Source organism: Cadophora gregata (assembly GCF_030347475.1).
Source record: "Cadophora gregata isolate MNR1 chromosome Unknown scaffold_2, whole genome shotgun sequence".
NCBI lineage: Eukaryota > Fungi > Ascomycota > Leotiomycetes > Helotiales > Ploettnerulaceae > Cadophora > Cadophora gregata.
This window is the reverse complement of record NW_026695925.1, coordinates 906986-929861: the sequence shown is the minus strand read 5'-3', so window position 1 is coordinate 929861 and position 22876 is coordinate 906986. Positions and strand designations below refer to the sequence as shown.

The following is a 22876-nucleotide window of genomic DNA, read 5'->3' as shown; positions in this document are numbered from 1 at the left end:
ATATATAGCTCCTTTACGAGTAGAGATAAGTCTAGCTTACTAAGTATCTTAGTAAAGTCGCTATACTAGAGTATAAGTAAATCTCTTAAGCTATAAAGCGTTTAATTAATTTCTATTATTATTCTTAGTCTTTTTTAGCTTTCTAGAGAGAAATATAAGACTAAAGCGCTTCTCTTATCTCTTTTTATATTAATAAAAGTATTAATTATATTAAATTACTTTACTTCTAAGTCGAATTAAGCTACTAGTACTATTATAACTTAGAATAACCTTACTATAAGTATAGTTATATAAGTTAAGAATATTATAGAGTTATCTTATATATTACCTTATATTATAATCTAAGACTTATAATACTTAAGCTATCTTATAGAATCTACCTTATAAGTAAATACTTACTTTAAGGGAATTAGTAAGGTAGCTATATCTTCCTTAGGAATTAGTCTCTAATAATCTTAAGCTTCTAAGTTTAATATCTCTCTTTTTATATTAGCTTTAAACTACTCGCTATATAAGTAACTCTCTAGCTCTCTTTAGTTCTTAAGTAGCTTCGAGAGCTTCCTTTAATATTAGTTTTATAAGTTAGAGGCTCTTACTTTTACTCAGATATCTGATATAGTACTTAAAACTACTATATAAAGTATAATAGTATTATAGCTATTAGCTCGCGTTAGAGTCTTACTATAGAAGGTCGTAGTAAACTCTTAGAGACGCGAGTAGCTATCTTATCTTAGAGCTACTATTATAAAGTAATAGCTATATATAGTAAGCCTTTTATATTCTTTCTAAGCTTCCTATATTACTTAGATTTAATTACGCTTTATTACTTATTATTATTAGCAGCTATTTCTAGCTACTTATAGAAACTTAGTTCTTATTACTTTAGAAGGAGCTTCTAGAAGCTTAGTAACCTATTATTTATAATCTTATAGCTATTAGCTAAGTAATATAACTTAAGAGTATATTCGTTAGCGCGCCTTCTTAATACTTAGACTAGTATTATTACTACTTATAATATCTCTCTAGTACTAGAGTAAGAGATAATTAGTCTTTATAGCTTTAGTATTTCTTAAGGCGCTTTAACTTAACTTCTTATAAAGAATTAGATCTCTACTACTATTAGTAATATTATTATTATAAAGGACTATATTATTACTCTCTACCCCTAAGGTCTGACTCTTATAAGGGGGTAATTTAGAGGTCTAAAGAAGCTCTAGTGAGTTGACTTCTATTAGTTCTTATACTTCTAGTACTACCTCTGAGCTTTATAAAAGCTCTACTAGAGTAATATTTATTAGTTCTAGTACTTTCTTAGTAACTAGTATAGTAGTCTTAATACTAATATTAGTCTTAACTATAGCTTTATTTAGTTTAGCTATATATTCTATTATAACTACATTAGTAATATTACTAATATTATACTTTATATCTAAAGTAATAATATTCTCTTCTAAGTTCTTAATAAGCTCCTTTAGAGTAAAGGTAAGTTAGCTAACTTTCCTCTCTTTCTTAGAGGAATAGAACGTTATCTTATTAAACTATATATTATATATAATTACTATACGGTATAGCTAAGGTACTTAGATTCTATATAAGTTAAAAGTAATATAACTAACTAAGTATCTAATATATACCTTAGGGCTGACTTTAAAGCTTTTATAACTCTTTCCGGCTTCTTTATTAATTATAACTAGATATATATATACCTTATATACGTATACTCTACTTTAGTTAAGTCTTAGGTCTATTAAGAGTTTCTTTACTATTAGTAAATTATATTACTAAAAGTAGTTCTGAAACTATTTTTAAAGTACTTAGTTAGGACTCCTTATTTCTTAGTGTATAAAAGGACTTATATTATAAAGGTAAATTACTATATAATATACTTCTAAGTAAAGCTTCTCTAGTAAGTTTACTTAAACGTATATCTTAATAGATTTATTAATAATCTCTTATCTTATATACTTAGTACTACTTATAAGTTCCTTAGTATATAATAAGAGATTCTCTACTTCTATCTCTTCTCTTATAATCTATTTCTTATACTTTAATATACTTTAAATAGCTATAACTAAGGTATTATTATTATACTAAATAATATAGACTAATAGTTTATATTAATACTTAATCTAACGCTTAAAGTTCTCTAAGATTAGTATAATATAGCTAGCTAACTTACTTAGTAATATATAACTAAAAAGCTTTCTATTATACTTATTCTTAATAATAAGTAGCTAGTAAGTACTATTATAACTTATATTAAAATTAAATAAGTCTTAGAGAATTTAGTAGAATAGCTTAGCTACTTTATTCTCTAACTCCTATCTTAATATAATATTTCTAGTATATATAATAATGTAATCTTTATACTATATTCTTAATACTCTATTAAATTATACGCCTCTCCTTACTTTAAGTAGCGCTTATAAAGTACTTTCTTCTAAATAGCTAGTATATAAGTACTATAGTTATAGAGTTATAAAATACTCTTTAAGTAGTTAATATAATAATTAGAAACTTTACTTATTTAAGTTATAACTTAGAGTTAAGTATATTATAATAAGTATATATATTAAGGTTATTAAGTTATAAAAGTAATAAGAGTATCTGAAAAACTTATATTTAAAGAAAGTTAAGTTAAACTTTTAAACTAGCTATTTAATAACTATATTTATTTAAACTTCCTTATACTATAAGGTAGTATCTTTCCTTAAGTACTATAAGCTAATATCTTTTAGTAATACCTTTAAGATAATATTAATATAGAAATTATAGATTATAGTAATATTATTAAGTAATAAGTCTTAAGTATTTAAACTATTTAGCTTAGCTAAGGAGTTCTTAAACACTTACTTCTCTTTACTAACTATTAGAATTTATTATATTCTAGTTTCTATACAGTTATTATTAGTTAATCTCTTAAAGGAACTTAGAACTAGCTTACTCTTATAGTTTATTAAGTATTAAGTGCTATAGTTATCTACTAAAGTACTCTCTAATAATATATAAAAGATATTAATAAAGTCTATAGTATAGATTCTAAATATCTTTTTAAAGTCTAAGAGCTTTAAATTAATAGTAGCTATATTAATATTTCTAAGGTACTTTCCTTTAGTATACTAAGATAATAAGTCTTAATTTTTATTAAACTTTTTTCTAGTAATTTATATAACTAAGATAATAGCTTAACCTTTCTTTAAGATCTCTTAGTATAGTTCTATATACTTAAGTATTTAAGCTACCTTACGAATCCTCTTAATTTACTTATTATTTAAATAGAATCTTATATTATTAGCTTAAAAGCTATTATAAGTGAACTAGAGCTTCTAGTACTTAATTAAAGAGTATTAATATTTAATTCTATAGAGGTAATTAATCTTTCTATCTCTTTAATTTAAATAAGAGTAATTCTAAGAGCTTCCGGAATAGTCTTATAAGTCTCTTATATTAGAGCGACTACTTAGTATTAGTATAGTATAGAAACTATTAGCTCTTTTACCTCTATTCTAATAGTACTTTTCTATATTTACTATAAACACTAGACTATACTCCTTTAGTATTATACTATATTAATATCTTAAAGTATTATCTCTTATAATATTAGTAAGTACTTAAGCGGCCTAAGTCTCTAACTAAACTAATATTACGTTTAAGAAAGCTCGCTTACTATATACTCCTTATATATTAGGAATATTATATATTCTCGTAAGATAGAAGTTCTTTTACTATAACTTATACTATATATAAAGTTTAATTCGCGACTTCTTATCTTAATATATTAGTAAGCTAAATATATTAGTATAGTCCGAAATAATAAAGGTTAGTATTACTATATCTAAAGGTATTATATTATACTTAATAGACTTAATTAGCGCTTATAATCCTATAGCGCCCTTATCTATATTATTATTAATTACGTTAGTTAGAATAGATTAGCTAATAGTACTATTTACTTAATTAAAGAAGTTCTGAATATAGTTATTAAGCGCTATCTATTTAGCTAGCTTATTTAAGTACTCTCTTATTTAAGCTTCCTAGAGTACTTTAATATCTTTAAACTTAGCTTTTAAGAGCTTACTTATAGATACTAGCAGTTCTATTATACTCTCTCTTTCCTTAGTAGTAGTAGTATTCTATTTCACTAGTAAATCTAAGTTAGCTTATATTAATAATACTATTTATTTACTAAAGCAACTATTTATCTCTTCTTATATAAAATTATTAATACTAAGGAAATTCAGTTATTACTTAATAATATTTCTAATATTATTAGTATTAAAGTTAATAAATCTCTAGATTCCTTTAAGTTTAGTATAATATTAAAAAGTTATCTATTATTAAAGCTATTACTTTCTTTAATTAAGAGTATCGCTCTTATATTTAATTAACTTATCTTAAAGATATATTAATATATTAGAGAAGCTTTCTATAGAACTAATAGTATTAAGAGTACTTCAGGAAGTTTAAAGAAGTATTTAAAGGAGTTCTTTAAGTAGTAGTATAAGTATCTTTTAATACTACTTATAACTCTACTTATATTATATAATATACTTATATAATAGCTTAAATAAGCGAATATAGCTCTTAACTATTATATACTATAAGAAGGAGCTTTATATAATATAAAAGTCTTAATTTATTAAGGTATTCTAGAGCTCCCTTATAAAGGGAAGCTCTAGGAGTTCTAGTTATATAAGTAGCCTCTGGTTAGCTAGAGCGCCTTAGGAAGTGCCTTAGGTGCGCCAGGTGCATGATAGTTACTTATATGAGATATTTATATAGTAATATTAGTAACTAGTATTAATCGGTATTTTAAGCGACCTTTACGAAAAGTATAGAATCTGCCTTTTCAACTTACTTCTAACCTTTTTAAAGTAACTTAAAACTACTTAAAAAATAGATATCTATAAAGGTTGATATTAATCTTATAATTATAATTATTTTCTATAGTATATAGTATATTATATATTAAGAAATAATCGATCTACTAAAATTAAAGATTTTTAAGATTCCTTAGCTCTAGCTTAGCTTAGGCTTAGTAGTGCCTAAAAAGTAAAGCTGTAAAGCCTACTTTTTAGGTCCCCTCTTATAACTTTATAAATAAGATAAGGCATTTAAAAAGCTTTAGGATAAATAAAATTAAATATATAATTATTAAGTCCGCGCTTATAGCTTATAATATAAAGATATTATTAAAGTGTAATAATTCGAGGCGTTTTCCAGAGTTAGGTAAAAGCTAGAAAAATTACAAGGGCTAGCCCTGCAAGATTGATACTAGTTATTAATATTGCTGTAGGCCGCCCGGCCCGCCCGGCCCGCCCGTCTTTGATCTTTCTTCCTATGAGCGCCAAGAAACTTTTGAGAAAATCGATATCCGTCTGCTTGAACCTAATATTTCGTCCCCAACATATGCACGCCGCTTCCATTATCTTCTATTCTCCTGCACTGATACCTGAAGCATTCCAGGATGTCACATCATAATGAGGGTGAATCGGATGATCAGTCGAGTGATCGCAGCACAGCTACCTACAATGGAGGATGCTTGGGGTCCGAGAAGGTCCAAACCAGAGTCTGAGAGTCTCTCGGCCACAGACATGTGCCTCTCATACGAACTGTAGCTAACCCTAATTATATAAGTCACCTTCTTCCCAAATACATTCGCTTTCTTCAAACAACCATGTCTCTGAGACGAAATCGCAAGGGAGAGAACTCTCGAAGACGGAAATGCACTCTACTTAGGAAGGCTTATGAATACGGAGAGCTGAGTGGTGCTGATATTGCGTTATTTATTTACTAGTCTGGGCGTTGGTTCACGTACAGATCAACTGACCGACAGTCATTCCCTCCATCACGGGAACAGATCGTAAGTGTTAAGACGAAATACATACGTAGCGCAAGGAGAGAACAGCAAAGGTCATATCCGCTTCCGGTCTATTGCGGCAAGATTTCCGACCTTGAAAGCAGTAATATCTGCTGTTCTCACATGCGGAATTATGTTCTAAATATGGGAACGGCACGGGCCGCAACCCTTTGTTAACCCCGCCACTGATCAATGAGGCTTGCGGCAAACCCACCGTGGGACATTGAACAATTCACTATCCAAGGCCATAATATTCCATGTCTCGATATTTTTAAAGTAGGAGGAGAGATAAATTAGCAGCATTTTTTATCATTATCTTTGTTTAAAACAACGGGATTAGGCCATCTACTTACCATTAACTTCGCCCATCATACAGCAGCGTCTTCGACCAAACTCTTCTGCTTAATTTTCTAAAATACACGCAGTCAAGTCCAAATTCCACGGATATCTTATCCTAGTCATCTACCTACCCGTAGGAAAGAAGTTGGACATCTCCCTCTGCCACCTCCCTGTCCGAGGTCGTCCCTAATGTTTCCTAGTGCGAGTTCATATACCAGCATGAGAATCATAATGGCACGAGAATCCAGGCTGGCACGAGGGTCATCGCTAGCGCTAAAATCAAGGAAAAGTATCTTGCTGTACCAATAAACTCGGAATAATTGCCTAGATTGGCTTCCAAGTGAAAATTTGATCGATCTCACGCAGGCAAGGAGGAATCATATGAGCCACTATCATCTTTGGAGATAGATTCGGATAAGGTTCTTGGGACAGTATAGACCACTGAAACAACTATATAAAAACGGTACCAGTCATGTGCAGTGTACTCGACTCTCTGCCAATTCCGAATAAAATGAATCCTTCTACTAACCCCCGCAATAAAATCAGGAAATATTGTTCTGTGGTCGCTTCGCCTGACAAACCTATGGACGAGTGTGTGTATTGATTGGCCCCAGCACCAATGAACCGGGATTTACCAAGTTCAAAGATGAGGTATAAGTTGTGTCCAGTCAGGAGTACCATATGCAGCGATTTGCAATTGCCTAATGCTGATAAACGCTTCGACAACTAGAAATATCCGGGCATTTACATAGGCAGCTCCACACACCAAGCAGAGCGATCCCAGGATGAGATAGCTCGTCCAATTTGCTTCAAGCGCTAAAACTCGATTCCAGTAGGCATCCAAAGATTTGGACATGTGGGCTAGCAGAAGCAGTGATGCAGATGGATGAAGAACGCCACATCCATGCCTTCAAGGTCGATGGGAAATCATTTCGCGCACCGAATATAACCTTTTATTACCTTTCTGAAATCTAAGTTCTAAGTACTCTAATAAGAGCTTTTGAATTAAAGCAATTGTCGGTATACATTATTACCGGGACAATTGCAATTTCTTGAGGTATTATAGATAGATATAATGAATCAAGTATTAAGATCAAAATTTTTATTAAGTGTATATTACTATAGAGGTAGGAAAATAGCTATATATAATATATACACACCTCCGGAACAGCACCGGAACCCCTCCGTTTCGGTACTTAAACCGTGCATATAATATAACATCTGCGTACTAACAGTTTATATAGAAGGTAGAACGGACTCGTCCAGTTATTCATTCACTCATTGGTAGTGAACTCGACCCTATAAGAAATTCCAGGTAAGAGCTCGCGCTATTACTCGGCGTACACCTAAGCGAACCTATATTCCGTAACACAACAACGTGTATTTAAATCTCTATAAAAACGCGTTAACACCTCTAATATAGACGATCCTATTCTCTCGTTACTAATTAAGGCTAACTATAAGCCTAGAGAGATATAGCCCCCTTCAGCTGAGATAATATACATAGAGGACAGAGCTAAAGTTTATAAAGGAAAAGCTCGAGTGTAGCGATTAGAGCACGGAATAGTTTGATTAGCTACCTTCTTCTCCTGACCTTAATCTAATCGAAAATATATAGCAGTAGATAAAAAACGAGAGTACAAAGATTCAAACAGTTCTAACTTCAATTGAAGATATAAAGGAGGTTGTATAGCAATTATAAAATAAGGTTAATCTGATAAAATAGAGATATTTAACAAAACAGCTCACATGTAAGATAAAGGACATAATTATATACAATAGAATAGTAACAATACGCTAAAAATTAGAGGGACTATCAAGAGAGGCTATTTTTATAAGTGTTCAAAGCTAGAACTCAATTAGAGTTGTGGAGGTTGAGAAAAATAAAGGTGTTGTAGTAGGTGTACGCCGAGTAATGCCGCTAGCTCTTACGAGGTCAGAGGATTATGTGGAAGTTGAGCGCACGGAAGTAGAGACCTGCAACGTCGATTGTTACCATATACCCGGAATCAGCCGCCATGGGACTCTCTGGCAGTATTCTTTCCAAGATGACCCATATTTTGCCTGACATCGTTCCTCGTCTCTCAGACATCTGTGGAGCAGCAATCCGGTCATGAAGATGGCATAAAACCACACCAGCAGCGTGGTCTTACCGACCACAGCGCACATGGAGAAACTCAGCAAAAGATCTCCAGTGTAATTCGCGTGGCGCGACAAACCCCACCAGCCGCTGCAGAGGAGGAGACTTTTGTGCAGCGTCCCATCCGAAGTCCTGTACGGCGCCACGATGAACCGAGCGGGCTCTCCCCAAATCATACAGTCTCCATTGGTTCTTCGACATAAATCCTTCTGAGCGTTGACGCGCCGGAAAATGTAGTATCCCAAAAGACCGATTGAGAAGGTGACGGCCAAGTAGGCTGACGAGGGACTCGTCGGATACCGCCCAAGATACTGGGCCTGAAGAGTATACATGGTCGGAAGCCACGTAAAACATCCCCAGGCCAAGTAAAAACCATAATGATCATGTGCGATGTCTATCGTCCGGAGGTACCAAGATTCGTTGGCAAAGAAGTCAAGAACATAGATGCTATGTAGAATCGTGACCAGGACCAGGCTTGTTGATAGCGTCCCATTGCGATACTGTAAAGCAAGGTTGGAAATATCTCTTTGACTTGGTCAGCAAAATGTTCATTCTACTCATTCCTATATTGCTCTACGCACATCAGAGTCCAAGTCATCATGCCTGCTCGTCCGTTGGTGAAGAGCTTCAGGTCGAAGTGCTCGCCGAGCCTTGGGTTCAGCTCAATTCCCATGTAAAAGTCATAGGCAGTGACGGCTTTCATCGATTAGCATTGCCTCTCTCAAACCCCATTGAAACCACTGGTAAAGAATACGTTACCTGTAAACTTGCGATCATCGGGATGAGTCGGCGCCAAATAAGCTTTCACAAAAGCGATCGCTGATGCAAGAAATCCAAAAAGATTCATCGCAAAGAACCACCCAGTCCAATCTTCCGCCACAGCCGCTATATCAATTACTCCTGCTACCGATAGCACGGCAAGCAAAGAGTAGGTGAGAATCCAAGCACGAAGCCCGTTTACTCGGTAGCTGAGAAGATGTCCTGCAGGAGTCTGTTGACCTTGTTGAGTCGGTCCCGGCAGGCCAACATACAGCACTGCTTGAAGCGCAATCCAGCAGGTGTAGGCCATTAGAGCTTTCAAATCCCATCGTGGTCCGTATGTATACAAGACAGGCAGAATCCCTTGCTCTAGGTACGCCGTCAGGACCATCGCCAGCGACCCATTGAAGTGGTGAAGAGCAATCTCAAACGACACTGCTGCCAGTGGAGCGAGCAAAAGTGGCGTTGCTGATAGGAAAGATCGCAGCCATGGCCGGTTGCTGCCAGATCGCCCCCAGGTCGTACCTTTGCTCGGTTGCAAGGCGTCAGAAGGTAGATCGGAAAGAGAAGCTTGCTCGCGCCGTTTCTGAGCTGGCGTGTGCCGAAGCGACATCTGTATGATTTTCGGGCCTTCTTCGATGCTCATCTTTTGTGATGTTTGGTCGTTGATGAAAATATGGTACGATGTAGAGGCGCCGGAGGGACTTTATATATATTGTGGTCGCGTATATTGGTCGTAATCAATACCCCGTTTTCCCGTCGAACGCCTACGAGTACATGGTTTACTGCATGATACTATCCCCCACTTGGATAAAGGTTAGCGTCTCTAGGTTGACACAGATAGAAAATGTATGAAAAGTTGGCCCTAGTAAACCTATAGAAAATGTATAAGAAATTAGCCCCAGTAAACCTGTAGAAAATGTATGAAAAGTTGGCCCTAGTAAACATATCCCCTTAACTGCCGTATCAAAAACACCTGTAGCGAGACCCTGCAATTAAGCGAAGAACGCTGAAATTCGAATGCTTTGGTGTCGTCCCGGCAGCCTTAGCGCCTCGCTTCACCGCTCTACAGGGAAACCGACTATTAGTAACTGGAAACCTACGGTGGTGCCGAAGGTAAATTATGTCTCACCGCCCACGGCAGAACATGCAATTTACTATGTGCAGAACCAAGGCGGTGAGACATAATTTACTTTCATGTGTAAGAAGTAAGACTTCAACTAATTACATTACCAGTAAGCCGAGGTTCGCTCGTGATGATACGGGTGATATTAACTCTGCTCTACGTGTTATGTGTACTCGTATAGAAACTCTGAATCATGCAATCAGCCGCCATGTAACATTATCCCAGTTCTTTCTACGTCGAAATGTCACCATGGCAGGTTGATTCGGTTTCGGCACGCTCTGCCCGGTCAGGTTAGCATAGCCACATCGCGGTATCGTGTCAACATTAAGACCTAGCACTTCGAAGCCGACAGCCAGCGCCGAAACAAATGTGATGTTCTCGGCAAATGCAAAGTTCCGACCTGGGCAGAGATGTTTGCCGCCCCCAAACGGCCAGAACGCCTTTCTCTGCGACGAAGGTTCTGTAAATGTGACTTCTTCCGGGTTGCTATTGTCGGCAACGCGGCCGAGCGACCGTTCCGGAATGAAGTCTTCGGGATCATGCGGTCCCCAGGCGTCCGCCATTCTGTGTCCGACCGCCGAGGGCATATGGACTAATGCTCCAGCTTTCAGGAGTGTACCGTCGGGCAGGGTGACGTCCTTATCTACGAAGCGAGTCCCGGTCACAGAGTCGCAGAGCCGCATGACCTCACGGTTCACAGCCGCCACGTAAGGGCAGACGTTGCGATCTGTCAGCTGTGAGGCGCGTAGGGTGGCTGTCCCATCAGTGACCTCGACCAGTTTTTCAACCTCCGCACGCAGCTTGGCAAGAACCTTGGGCCTGGCAAAGATGCTGATGACCATCCAAAAGAGGATCGGCGCGGTATTTGAGACGGCGGCGTGAATCATGCCGATTTCCATGTTACCAATGTCAATGTCAGACATTCCGTACATCCTCAGAAGACGTGCGCGCATGCGCGTGAGTTCTGCAGCGTCGTCTGGGAAGCTCCATTCATCCGGATATTGCCGGAAGTATGCGATGAGAACTTTCTGCAAGCGACCGCGGGCTTTGTGACCTGCTGGCGCAGTGAGTTTGGGAGCGACGTTGAAGAAGAGAGTGAACATGGCCTCGTCAAAAGTCCTTTTATGATGTTCGGTCAGCTTATTGATATCGTGACGACGAAAGGAGTGAAGACATGGCTTACCAGACGTCTTCTACAAGCTCACTTTTAGCGCGTACAGGATTCGTCTTGATGCCATAAAGCCCATCGGTGGTAGCCAGCACGAGCCTGTCACGCAGGAAACGGTAGAGATCTATTGGCTCCTGTCCATCCTCATAACCACAACAAGCAAATTCGTTGAGATCTGCTGACAAAGTCTTGAGTGCCGTCGACGTCATTTTCCGCAACGGTTCCGGTGCTAGCGCCAGTGGCACATTTCGATAAAAGTCCTGAAGCAGATCGCTGTGCTCGAGCACATGCTTCGCCCGGGCACTGAGACCAACCACACCGGTGGCGGCTTGGATATTGAATCGCTCTGATGTGAGGTATCTGTTTCGAAAAGCTGCTTGGACATTGGAAGGTGACAAGAGAACGTAGAACTTCTGGCCCAAGATATTCAGCGTCACGGCCTGGGCTTTTGTGCCCAAACGACGGTGGATGTCCACATAATAGCCGCCTCCATCGCGCCACATTCGCAGTACATGGCCGATAATTGGAACCCTCGGATTGAAGAGTGGTGGCTCGCGAGGATCTAACACCAAGTGTGATTTCTGTTGTATCCAGGAAAAAATGGCGAGTAGGAGTGCAACACCTGAGCCGAGGGCATATGTTGTTGGAGACAATCCAAGGAAGTCTGGGAAGCCAAGTGCCATGCTGCTGAAAACGAGGCAGTAGTGATTAATGCGTTCGAATAATAACCTTGAACTGTTGTATTCGGAGGAACGACTCGTCCGGCGGACGTATAACACTGTGATCTTTAGAGCCAAGCCCGTAAAAGCTACAGGTACGATAAGAATTGCATACGTGTTGTCACAAGTGATTTAAGGCGTTGATTACTGCGCAATTAACGGTGTCATGTTTGCAATACTTATAAGCCTAGTTATCTACAGCCACCATCCCCGCCTTTGAATAAAGGTTAGCGTCTCTAGGTTAGCACAGATAGAAAGTATATAAAAATTTAGCCCTAGTATACCTGGAGACGCTAACCTTTATTCAAGGGGGGGATGGTATTACTTGTATACATTGTTGGTGTAAGCGCAGGGTTACGCTGAATACTATAAACCCTGTAGGTTTGTTTCCAACAAAGAAGTCGTGTGGCAAGCGCCTAGACTTTGGCGAGACTGTTTGTCAGGGTGGCTAGCAGAGTATGCATATGAGTGAGCAGAAGCGAGTGTCTATTCGTACTAAAGAATGCAAAGTTTACACCAGGCTTTGTGGGGCTACCAAATACTAGTTTAACGACTCTTACAGAGCTAGGACCAGGTAGAATTGACAAGCTGAGCTGTTTTAGTATGTACTTGTGGTTGGGATAAATAAACCCATACCCTGATGTGTGGTTCTAGGAGTTTCTTCCCTATAAATAGACCTATTCTAATAAGGTGATTAGATAGCTGTCCTTACTGAAGCTCGTGCTGATAGAGACAGGGTAGGGGTTTATTTTCCCCAAACACTAAGTATCATCAGACTATTCCAATATATCCATAGTTCGCGAAGAAGCATGCATGGATTCTATCACTCTCCGTGTCGATGATGTTCAGCAAGTTTGTGGAACTTTCCGCACCATGACCCTGGCCATTGGGTCGGCAGCTAGGGTAAGCCCAATCTCCAACGGCTTGGTATTTACGGACGACGGCGCAATCTTCCACTCGTAATAGAGACTTTCCGCACCTTATGCGCTAACGACATTCGAATACTCAAGAATGCCACATGTAGGGTATATCAGTTAGTCACGTTTTTTCAAGTTTAAAGATCGTCAGGTTACTACATCACGCTCCTATCTGATCTATCCTAAGATATATAAGATTTGAAGATTAAAGGGATAAGTGAAGCCGCTTAAGCTAGATATAGTAAACGAAAGGAGTATCGTGGACGAATCCAAATATTTGTCCAAACAAACATTTCATCGTGATTTAGACCTATATATAGCGAATATTCGTCGATCTGTAGCATTGTAGTCGCAGCTATACCCTATTCTGAAATATTCGAAGACGACAGGGGCTGGCAGAAAGTCTACTAGCAGTAAATGACCCAGGGCTACCTTGACCTCCTGCGCCACAAAGAACCGCCCTGGGCACGCGTGCTTACCATACAGTATCCCCATGCCAAGTGTTCAGGGCTCGAATGAGTGAGGCTTGCGTCCTTGTCCCCCACTGCCTGCCTCGTCCGGTGGAAACGATGCGGGTTCCAGACGGCCGGATTTTCGTAGAGACCCGTGATCTCGATGGTGTTTGGTGCTTCGCACAACGGCCACTCTTGCAGCACCTCCAGAACCATCTACATCGTAATTTGCGAAAGGCGTGCATCAGCTCCGAGCGTTATATGAAGATGCTGAATCCGACAGAAGAATTTCTGAGCACCCTCAAAGTGTTCGCCCGAGTTGCCACATGGAGTCTCCTAGTCTGGATGGCGCTGCGATGTCTTGAGGCTGTCCTGTGCAGGGTCAGCGTCCAGGAACCGCCAGTGGTGAGATCGAAAATACCAATCTTGGGCCAAGCGTTGAGATTGTTTACTCAAGGTGTGACATACTACGAGAATTTAAGGTGTGCATATCCCCTTAAGTGCGATTCGCCGCGCAGCCTAAAGACCTTTATAGCATTCACTACAGGTTATTATTAAACAAACGATACTCTACAGAGTTCAGTTGTCCAGAGCACTAATAGTTAGTTCCCTTCTGTGAAGCTGCAGGCACTTGCTCTCTGAAGGTTAAAAGGGGAACCGACTATTAGGTCGCTTGTAACTCTCCCTGACCAGCGCTTCGCTTTAGGCGGCACAGCTAAGGGAGGTGCGCGTGTCGCACTTTAGGGGATAACTTCTCCAAATCTGTATTGCATGACTTGCTGACACTAGTCACAATAGGAAACAGACCAATCTTCCAATCTTGACGACGTTTTTCGGCACGCAAAAGGTGTACATAGTGAATTCGCCAGAACTCATCACCCAGATAAACCGTCAAAGAAAGAAAATTGATGCGAGTTTGCCATTTCTCCATGTCGTCTGCGGCAAGTTCTTTGGCATGCATGATGAGGACTTGGACGATTTGATGCGAAATGCCACCGCGAAAGACTCTCTGCGGCATGATCTCAGAGCGATGGAGCACGCTGCTTTGGAAGCCGGAACGGAGTCCATGGTGGAAATCTACGGGAGTATCTCCCGGGAACTCGCAGACATAATGAACGACACTGCTTCAAAATGTCCTGAGAAAGTGAACCTTCTAGACTGGCTGCAGAGGACGTTTACCCTGGCAACAGGAAGAGGGCTCTTCGGTCGCGGCAATCCACTCGACCGCTCTAAAGACTTGGTCAGTTGCTTGTGGTGAGTAATTGGCCCGAAAACGGCCCTCTTCGTTGTTCCCGGAGGCTAATTTTTCCACAAGGACTATGGAGAGCGGCCTCAAAAAGCTCACGATGTTGCCATACCAATCTCTTACGGCGCGCAAGGCCGTGGTGGCTCTTGAGCGATTGGTTCAAGCCTTCATCGATGACCACGACCCCAAAGGCCCAGTCGGTCTTGGCCGTGGTTCCATTGCGCTGAGCCAAGTGTTCTATGAAATAACTCAGCGCCATAATACGAGCGTGGAGTTTCAGGCGAGATACACTCTTGGCTTCTTCACTGGGTTCGTGATCAACTCAGTGCCGGCTCTGTTTTGGATCGTCAGTCTCTTGGCAGCAAATAAAGCCCTGGCGGACAGGATTAGGTTTGAGGTCCAGCAGGTCGTCACGGCCATTGGCTCAGAAGAGATAACCGTCGAGGCCGCTTCTCTTAGATCGCAGTGCCAGCTGCTAGTTTCAACATGTCGGGAAGTCCTTCGCTATATCAGCTCCTCCATCGGCACTTCCCTAGTAAACGACAACGTTCACCTGGACGATGGACTTGTGCTCAAGAAGGGTGCTATCATACAGATACCAGCCACGGCGATGCACTCCAACACAGCCGTATGGGGCCCATCAGCCAACGAGCTGGACCCAGAAAGATTCCTTAGACGGGATAAAGTGCACCCAGCGGCGAACCGAGTCTTCGGGGGTGGCAGCGAACTGTGCCCAGGCAGGCACCTGGCATTGGACGAGCTGCTGACTTTCACTGCTATGTTCGTGTATACATTTGAGGTTGATATTTTGCCGGATGTATGGAGGAATCCTCAACAAGAGCGAAATAATATGCTTTCTGTCAAAAAACCAAGCTCGGATCTGCTGGTACAGGTGACACGACAGGCTAGTGCTAATTGTTGGAGGTGGAAGTTTACTGGCAAGGTTTAGAGTAGAATATATATTAGGAGTAATCGTCGGCTTCGCTTACGGGGCCGCTAATCGTCGTCCCTCCTTAGTCAGTGGAAGCAGGAGGCCGGCAGAAGCAGAGGGCCGAGTAATAACTTATTATATTATTTATAAATTATTAATAATAGAAATAAAAACACTTTTAATAAAAAAACTTATTTAATATATTTTATAAAGTTTAAAACAGTTTTTAAGTAAAAAGCTTTTATAGTTCTAATTATATTATTTATTAAATAATCTTTAACTATTATTTTAAGTAGTATTTAATTTAATTACTTAAAAATAACTAAGAACTTATATTATATTTATATTATATTTATAAGTATTATATAGCTAGTTTCTTATATAAGCTTTTTTAAGTTTTTTAATATTATATAATATAAGTTACAACTAGAAAAGTAGAATTTTACCTTAAAGGCTAAAAAATCAAAGATAATTAAAATTTAGTCTTATTAGCCTTTCGCTTACTTTAGTCTCTCGCTTCTACTAACTAAGGAGGGACAACGATTAGCGGCCTTATAAGCGAAGCCGACAATTAAGGTCTGTCTAGCGAAGCCGAGCCTAACGCTCTACTTTACTATAAGCTTCTGTAAAATCATATGTTTACTTAATATAGTGTATCAAGACTTGCTTAAATCATAAATAGGAAGTATAATAAAAATTATCTTATAAATCAGACTCTTCTTAGTAATATATTCACTTACCTCCTTTAATTAAGCTAATTAGAGTAGCTTAAGTAGAGGCGAGTATAAATTCTTACTAAAAGGTCTAAGGAAAAATAATAATATTTAAGAGTCTTATAATAACTTTTAATAAAATAAAGTTATTATTTAATAAAAATATTAAAGTAGATATATTAATACTTTAGAATACCAGATTTATATAAATAAAGGCTTATTTAAAAGCTCTTATAATTCTTTATTTTTTAAGCTACTTTTTAAGTTATTTAGATTAGTAGTTCTTTTAAACTTTTAAAGTATTTTGAAAGTAATTATATTTATTTTTTAGAAATATACTCTACTTTTAAACTATTTAATATATACCTAATAGATTTTTAATCTATAAATATAAGATTATTCTAATTAGCTCTCTTTCTAATACTTACTTTATAGCTTATTAATAAGTATTATAGTTATTAAATAATAAAAAGGTTTCTAGCTAAATTAATAGGTTTTCCTAAGAAATATTACTTAATATTTAATTTTAAAATATATACTTAACAGATTTTTAATCTATAAATATAAGATTACTTAAAATATACTTATTATTATTAAATAGCTTATAGTTTATTAAGAAGTATTATAGTTATAAAATAGTAAAGATATTTCTAATTAAATTAATAGGTTTTCTAGAAATATTACTTAACCTTTTATTTTAAAATACGCACTTAACAGATTTTTAATTTATAAATATGAAATTATTCTAATTAGAGCTCTTATAGATAAATAGTTTATAGCTTATTAATATTTATTAATATTTATTCTAGTTATATATTAATAAAAAGGTTTCTAAGTAGTTTAAATAGAAAGTATAAGTAAGAAATTAATACTTTAGTCTTAGTATATATACTTTATTATTAAGGAAATTAATATAAATAGATAAAAACATATTAATTAATAAATAAATAGATTACTTACTATTTATAATATACCTAAAGTTATTTAAATAATTATATATTAAGTTATTAAAAGGTAACTAAGAAATTATTATTAGCTTAAAATTATTTACTATATAAATCCGTACTATTTTCCCTTAGACGCTTTATAGCCTTTAAATCGTAGATATACTAACTAAGTAGCCTAAAGTAGTTAGATAGAGAGTTTATATAAAGAAGGTAAGCGAGGTATTTGTCTAAGATAAGATGAAAACCCAAAGGATTCAAACAAGGAGTGGATTATATAAGGCCAAATCCCAGTACGGCTATTATAAGCTCAGTCTATATTCCGTATGTTCGGTTATCCTGCTTCTCATGTCTCTTATACTTTATCTCTCGCCGTTAATTGCACTCACTATTAACCATGGAACGCCTCCTTGATCTGATGCTCCAGCATCGCGTATTCGGACTTGCAGTCGCGCTCCTAGGTTTTCTCATCATTCAGTCATTCCTCCGCACAAAACGCGACCAAAGAATTCCTCTTATTAACCCAGGCAGATAGTTTGAGCTAATATCCACTAGGGTCAAGGTTGCCTTTGCGCTCAACGCGCGTAAATAGTTAACCAAAGGTATCGAAACCTTATCTCAGATAAATACTTTCACTTGCTTTCTTTACGTGGACTCCCTATCTAACTGCTTTAGGCTACTTAGTTAGTATATTCACGTTTAAAAAGCTATAAAGCGTCTAAAGGAAAATAATACTGATTTATATAGAGATTAATTTCAAGCCGACTTTAATTCTTTAGTTACTTTTTAATAACTTAATATATAACTATTTATATAACTTTAAGTATACTATAGATAGTAGATAATCTATTTTTCTATTAATTAACATATTTATTTTTACTTATATCGATTTCCTTAATATTAAAGTATATATACTAAGACTAAGGTATTAATTTCTTACTTATACTTAGTAAAAGTCTAACCGGAAATATCTTTATTATTTTATAATTATAACTCTTCTATAAGAGACCTAATTAGAATAATCTTATATTTATAAATTAAAAATTTATTAAGTATATATTTTAAAATTAAAGATTAAGTAATATTTCTAAGGAAAACTTATTAATTTAACTAGAAACCTTTTTATTACTTTATAATTATAATACTTATTAATAAGCTATAAAGTAGGTATTAATAAGAGACCTAATTAGAATAATCTTATATTTATAGATTAAAAATCTATTAAGTATATATTTTAAGTTTAAAAAATAAGTAATATTTTATATTAACTTCTTAAGAATACTTTAAAAGTTTAAAGGAACTACTAATTTAAATAACTTAAGAGGTAGCTTAAAAGATAAAGAATTATAAAAGCTTTTATATAAGCCTTTATTTATAAAAATCTAATAGTTCTAAGGTATTAATATACTTATTTTAATATTCTTATTAGATAATAAATTTCCTTTATTAAAAGTTGCTATAGGACTCTTAAATACTACTATTTTCCCTTAGACCCTCTAGTGAGAATTTGTGCCCGCCCCTACTTAAGCCACTCTAATTAGCTCGGTTAGGGGGGGTGAGCGAGTGTATCACCAAGGAGGGTCTGATTTATGAGATAATCGAAACCGGCAAACCTTTTCGGCTGATGACTGACATTATTGGCGAGCTCACTGTGCTCCCGAGCAAAGTTTGCACGCGAGCTGCGGGCTGATCCTCAACTGGACTTTGCAGCAGTCATCAACCGGGTAATACACCACTTTTACCTATATTCACATGACACTAAGCTGATGCATTGCCTGTTAGACCTTTCACGCGAAATTCTCAGGGTTTGAAGGCTTTCGAGAGGGAACGCCAGACGCGCATCGCATCAGAGATGTTGTGAGGAGACATCTGACCAACATCCCAGGTAAGCAACGTGGTCAACGCATCGAATATTTAAAAGACGATGGCAGTGCTGACTCTACTTTTGCAGATGAGGTAACCGCCTCTGTCTCCAGCGAGTGTCTTGCCGCTCTCCAGGACGTTTTGACCGAATCGACAGGTGACAATTAAAATTCCCACTTTACACGATTTGTGGAACTGACCTAGACCTTTCCAGACTGGCATGAGATCCACCTCAGAGAGCATGTACTCCAGGTCATCGCACGCATGTCGTCGCACGTCTTCCTCGGGAATGAGGGCGCCCGCAACAAGGCCTGGCTCAAGATCACAATGGATTACACCACGAATGCCTACATTGCAGCAATGCTTCTCCGTATGTGGCCAGAAACCCTCCGACCTTTCGTTCACTGGGTTTTGCCACAGTGTCGCACACTTAGGAAGCAAGTCGCCAATGCACGGCAAATAGTCACCGACATCATCGATAAACGACGACAGGGAAAGGCGACCGCGGAAGCTGAAGGTCGCCTTGAACCCGTGTTGAACGATGTGATTGAGTGGTTTGCACAGGACGAGAAGGAAGAGGGCAGCGATTACGACCCAGTGATCGGACAGCTCATCCTTATGCAAGCAGCGATTCACACAACAACCGATCTCCTCACACAGACGCTGTTGGACATAGCCTTAAATCCGGATATCACCGATACTTTACGAAGGGAAGTCGCCGAATCGGTATGCCAACACGGCTGGTCAAAGTCTTCACTCGCCGAAATGCGTCTCGTTGACGCCACCATCAAAGAAAGCCAATAGCCCGCAGTAAGTAACACAGAATCTCCTTTTCTTGTTGCATGCATCGAGACCACTTACATTCCCGGCCAGCTTCCATGCATTGTCTCGTGTTAGACGACGTGCAGCTTTCGGACGGCACTCTCGTCCCTAAAGATGCCATCATCGCCATATCAGTCGACCAAATGTGGAGTGACAGTCATTGATTTGTGCGCTGACTGGAAAGAAGGGGATACCCTGTCTATTGTCTCCTCTGTCGGGCAATGTCCATCATCACATCGAAGTCATTACGACACTGGTACCACCCTTGCAGATCAAGTTTGTTAGTCAAATATGACGAAGTACGAATAAAGTAGGACTGGAAAGTCAAACCTGAGCAGGAACCGAAAAGGCCACATAAATTGTTTCCTTTAAACTTTGCCGCACGCTGCTCGTACTCGTATTAACCTCTCGCAATTGGAGTCGCCGACATACTTGAAGAACATTGTTGAGTATGCGAAATCGCCCCACAATTTACTGTATAGATATAGTGCTGGACGAGACCCGTCTCCAATCCCCTTCCCTACGCCATCAAACTCACGATAAATTCCGCCTCTTGTCGTTCCACCTAGTGCCACGGAACCTTTCATGTCCCCAGCAAGCAGACAGGCCCAACACAGATTACGGACCCCCAAATGTGGCTCCATGGCCAATTTGCAGTTCTTGTTTTGCTGCAATCGGCGATCATAACTACCTTCGTTGCTACAATCTTGTTCACAACACGAGGACAGACAATCGCCCGAGTAATCGGCGTCACGGTATTGGTCGCACTATCTATAGGGCTGCATTCCTCATGGCTGCAACTTATCACGAACCCCCACTGGCGGGCAATCGCTGCGCCGCTTACCTGGATTCAGTTCCTTAGCGCGTCGGAACTGATCTTAGGTATACGCGCATCTGAGTCTGACTTTCGGACAACAGACCGATTACGACTTGTGGTTCTGATGCTGTGGAACTTGCGGAGAATTGGCACGAGGTGGATAGTCAAGAACACACCCGCCGGACCGAAGCAGAGTCGAGCTGGGTTCGTATGGCGTCGAGCAACGGCCACGATCGTAGCGTATCTGGTTCTTGACGCGATGGTGTCAGCCCCGGTACCTGATGTCGCGCTGTTCAGCATCCAGAAACAAACCTTATGGGACCTACGAACCTTGACTTGTGAAGACTACGTGTTCCGGACGATCGCCACAGCATCGTTCTGGGTCAGCGTTGCCCTGCTTCTCTTCATCATTAACAACTGCGGAGCCCTCTTGAGTGTCATCTGCTTGCGTTGCTCTGCAGGTGATTGCCCACCATTGTTTGGTTCGTTTGCCGATGTAGCAAGCATCCGTCAGTTCTGGGGGTATGTATTCGGCGGGCGCCAAAAATCATAATGCCGATCACTAATTTCGCATCTTGTAGTGCAGTATGGCATCAATGCCTTCGGGCAGTCCTCACTGGGCATGCAGATCTGCTTGCCGACTCGGTGTTCCGAATTCCACGAAAAACTGCGTTATCAAAGTACACTCGACTGTGGTTGGCGTTCCTAATCTCAGGCTTGATTCATTACATCTCTGATATTGCCATGGGTGTTGAACCGTCTCAATCAGGCAGTCCGGTTTTTTTTGCTTTGCAGGCATTCGGTATCTCGGTAGAAGATGGTTTTCAAGCCCTGGTCAGCCGGTGTCGTTGGAACGAAAGAGAACGAATCCGGAAAAGTGGAAGGAGCCTCATTCGCATCTGGGTGATTGGCTTTCTTGTCTGGTCAACGCCTACCTGGTTCTATCCACAGCAGCGGCTTAGAATAGATGCAACAAGCCTGCTTCCTATTCGGGTCATCCCGACTATCATCCAAACTTTGGCTCGTTGATGTTTTGCCCGCTTCAGATGAGACATTCTGTTACCGTTTTGCATATTAGGAGCAAATCGATTCTTACTTATGATTAGGATAAATAAACCTATACCCTAATATATAGTTCTAGGAGTTTCTTCCCTATAAATAGACTTATTCTAATAAGGTAATTAGATAGCTATCCTTACTAAAGCTCGTACTAATAAAGATAGGGTAAGGGTTTATTTTCTCTAAACACTAAGTATATAAGAGAGTATTATAGGCAGCTTCTGAATCGTATGGGGCAGCGATGTCAGGTAGTGATTAATATGAAAGGTGGGCATACTTGGTTCTGTCCTTTAGGTGGCCTAGGCACTAAAAGAGTACTTAGTACTATAGTACTCAGGGTAATTAAGGGTGCCAAGACTTCTAGAGAGTTCTTTAACAACAGGGATAATTGTCTAATAGCGTTTCTAAATTCTGAGTATTGCTCCCTACTCAGGTTAGGGCCTGTTTAGCTCGGAACTAACACTTCGTATCACTTCCTAAAGTGATAACGTATAGTCTAGCTTTATCGGATTTTTAAGTAAGATATAAAAGTAATACTAAGATTCCTTTATCTTACTGAAATTTAGTAGGGATTAAGAATAGAAATTAAGTCGTATTATTAAGGTACTAATACCGATTTTAAAGGGCGCTAGTTCTAGTCGACTATATACTAGAAGAGTGCGCTAGAGAGGCTCCTAAGGGCCTTATAGTAAGTACCTTAATAAAGTAGTATAAACTTACTTTTAGAAAAGTAACTACTAAAGTTTTAAGATACTTTCTTACTTTTTTTTAATATAATCGTAAATCTTATAATTTACGTATTATTAAAAACTTTCTTAGATATACATTTTAATTAATACCTTTTAAATTATTTATATTAAACAGATTATTTTTTAAATACTTTAGTTAATAAGTTATATTTAATTTGAGAAAAAAATATCCTTTAGTTAATATTAGTCCGTAGACTTATACTATAGAAATATAAGAGGTAATTAGAGGGTATAAGTAATCCTAGTTAAGAG

General features: G+C 38.3%; 5 protein-coding genes across 5 annotated transcripts; 3 read left to right on the top strand and 2 right to left on the bottom strand.

Moving 5' to 3' along the window:
- Positions 1-8191: 8191 nt before the first annotated feature.
- Positions 8192-9744, bottom strand: ONS95_007630 (uncharacterized protein; the record flags this gene model as incomplete). Its single annotated transcript, XM_058501145.1, has 3 exons — positions 8192-8864; positions 8921-9035; positions 9099-9744. 3 exons carry the CDS (start codon positions 9742-9744, stop codon positions 8192-8194), a joined length of 1434 nt encoding a protein of 477 aa, XP_058362462.1.
- Positions 9745-10415: 671 nt separating this feature from the next.
- ONS95_007629 (uncharacterized protein) lies at positions 10416-11327 on the bottom strand (the record flags this gene model as incomplete). Its single annotated transcript, XM_058501144.1, has 1 exon — positions 10416-11327. One exon carries the CDS (start codon positions 11325-11327, stop codon positions 10416-10418), a length of 912 nt encoding a protein of 303 aa, XP_058362461.1.
- Positions 11328-13286: 1959 nt separating this feature from the next.
- Positions 13287-15825, top strand: ONS95_007628 (uncharacterized protein). Its single transcript, XM_058501143.1, has 3 exons — positions 13287-13962; positions 14087-14734; positions 14796-15825. Exons 2-3 carry the CDS (start codon positions 14436-14438, stop codon positions 15673-15675), a joined length of 1179 nt encoding a protein of 392 aa, XP_058362460.1. The 5' UTR covers positions 13287-13962; positions 14087-14435; the 3' UTR covers positions 15676-15825.
- A 3616-nt stretch (positions 15826-19441) lies between these two features.
- Positions 19442-19981, top strand: ONS95_007627 (uncharacterized protein; the record flags this gene model as incomplete). Its single annotated transcript, XM_058501142.1, has 1 exon — positions 19442-19981. One exon carries the CDS (start codon positions 19442-19444, stop codon positions 19979-19981), a length of 540 nt encoding a protein of 179 aa, XP_058362459.1.
- Positions 19982-20631: 650 nt separating this feature from the next.
- On the top strand, positions 20632-21845 carry ONS95_007626 (uncharacterized protein; the record flags this gene model as incomplete). Its single annotated transcript, XM_058501141.1, has 2 exons — positions 20632-21338; positions 21398-21845. The coding sequence occupies 2 exons, from the start codon at positions 20632-20634 to the stop codon at positions 21843-21845; spliced, it is 1155 nt and encodes a 384-aa protein (XP_058362458.1).
- Between the last annotated feature and the right edge of the window lie 1031 nt (positions 21846-22876).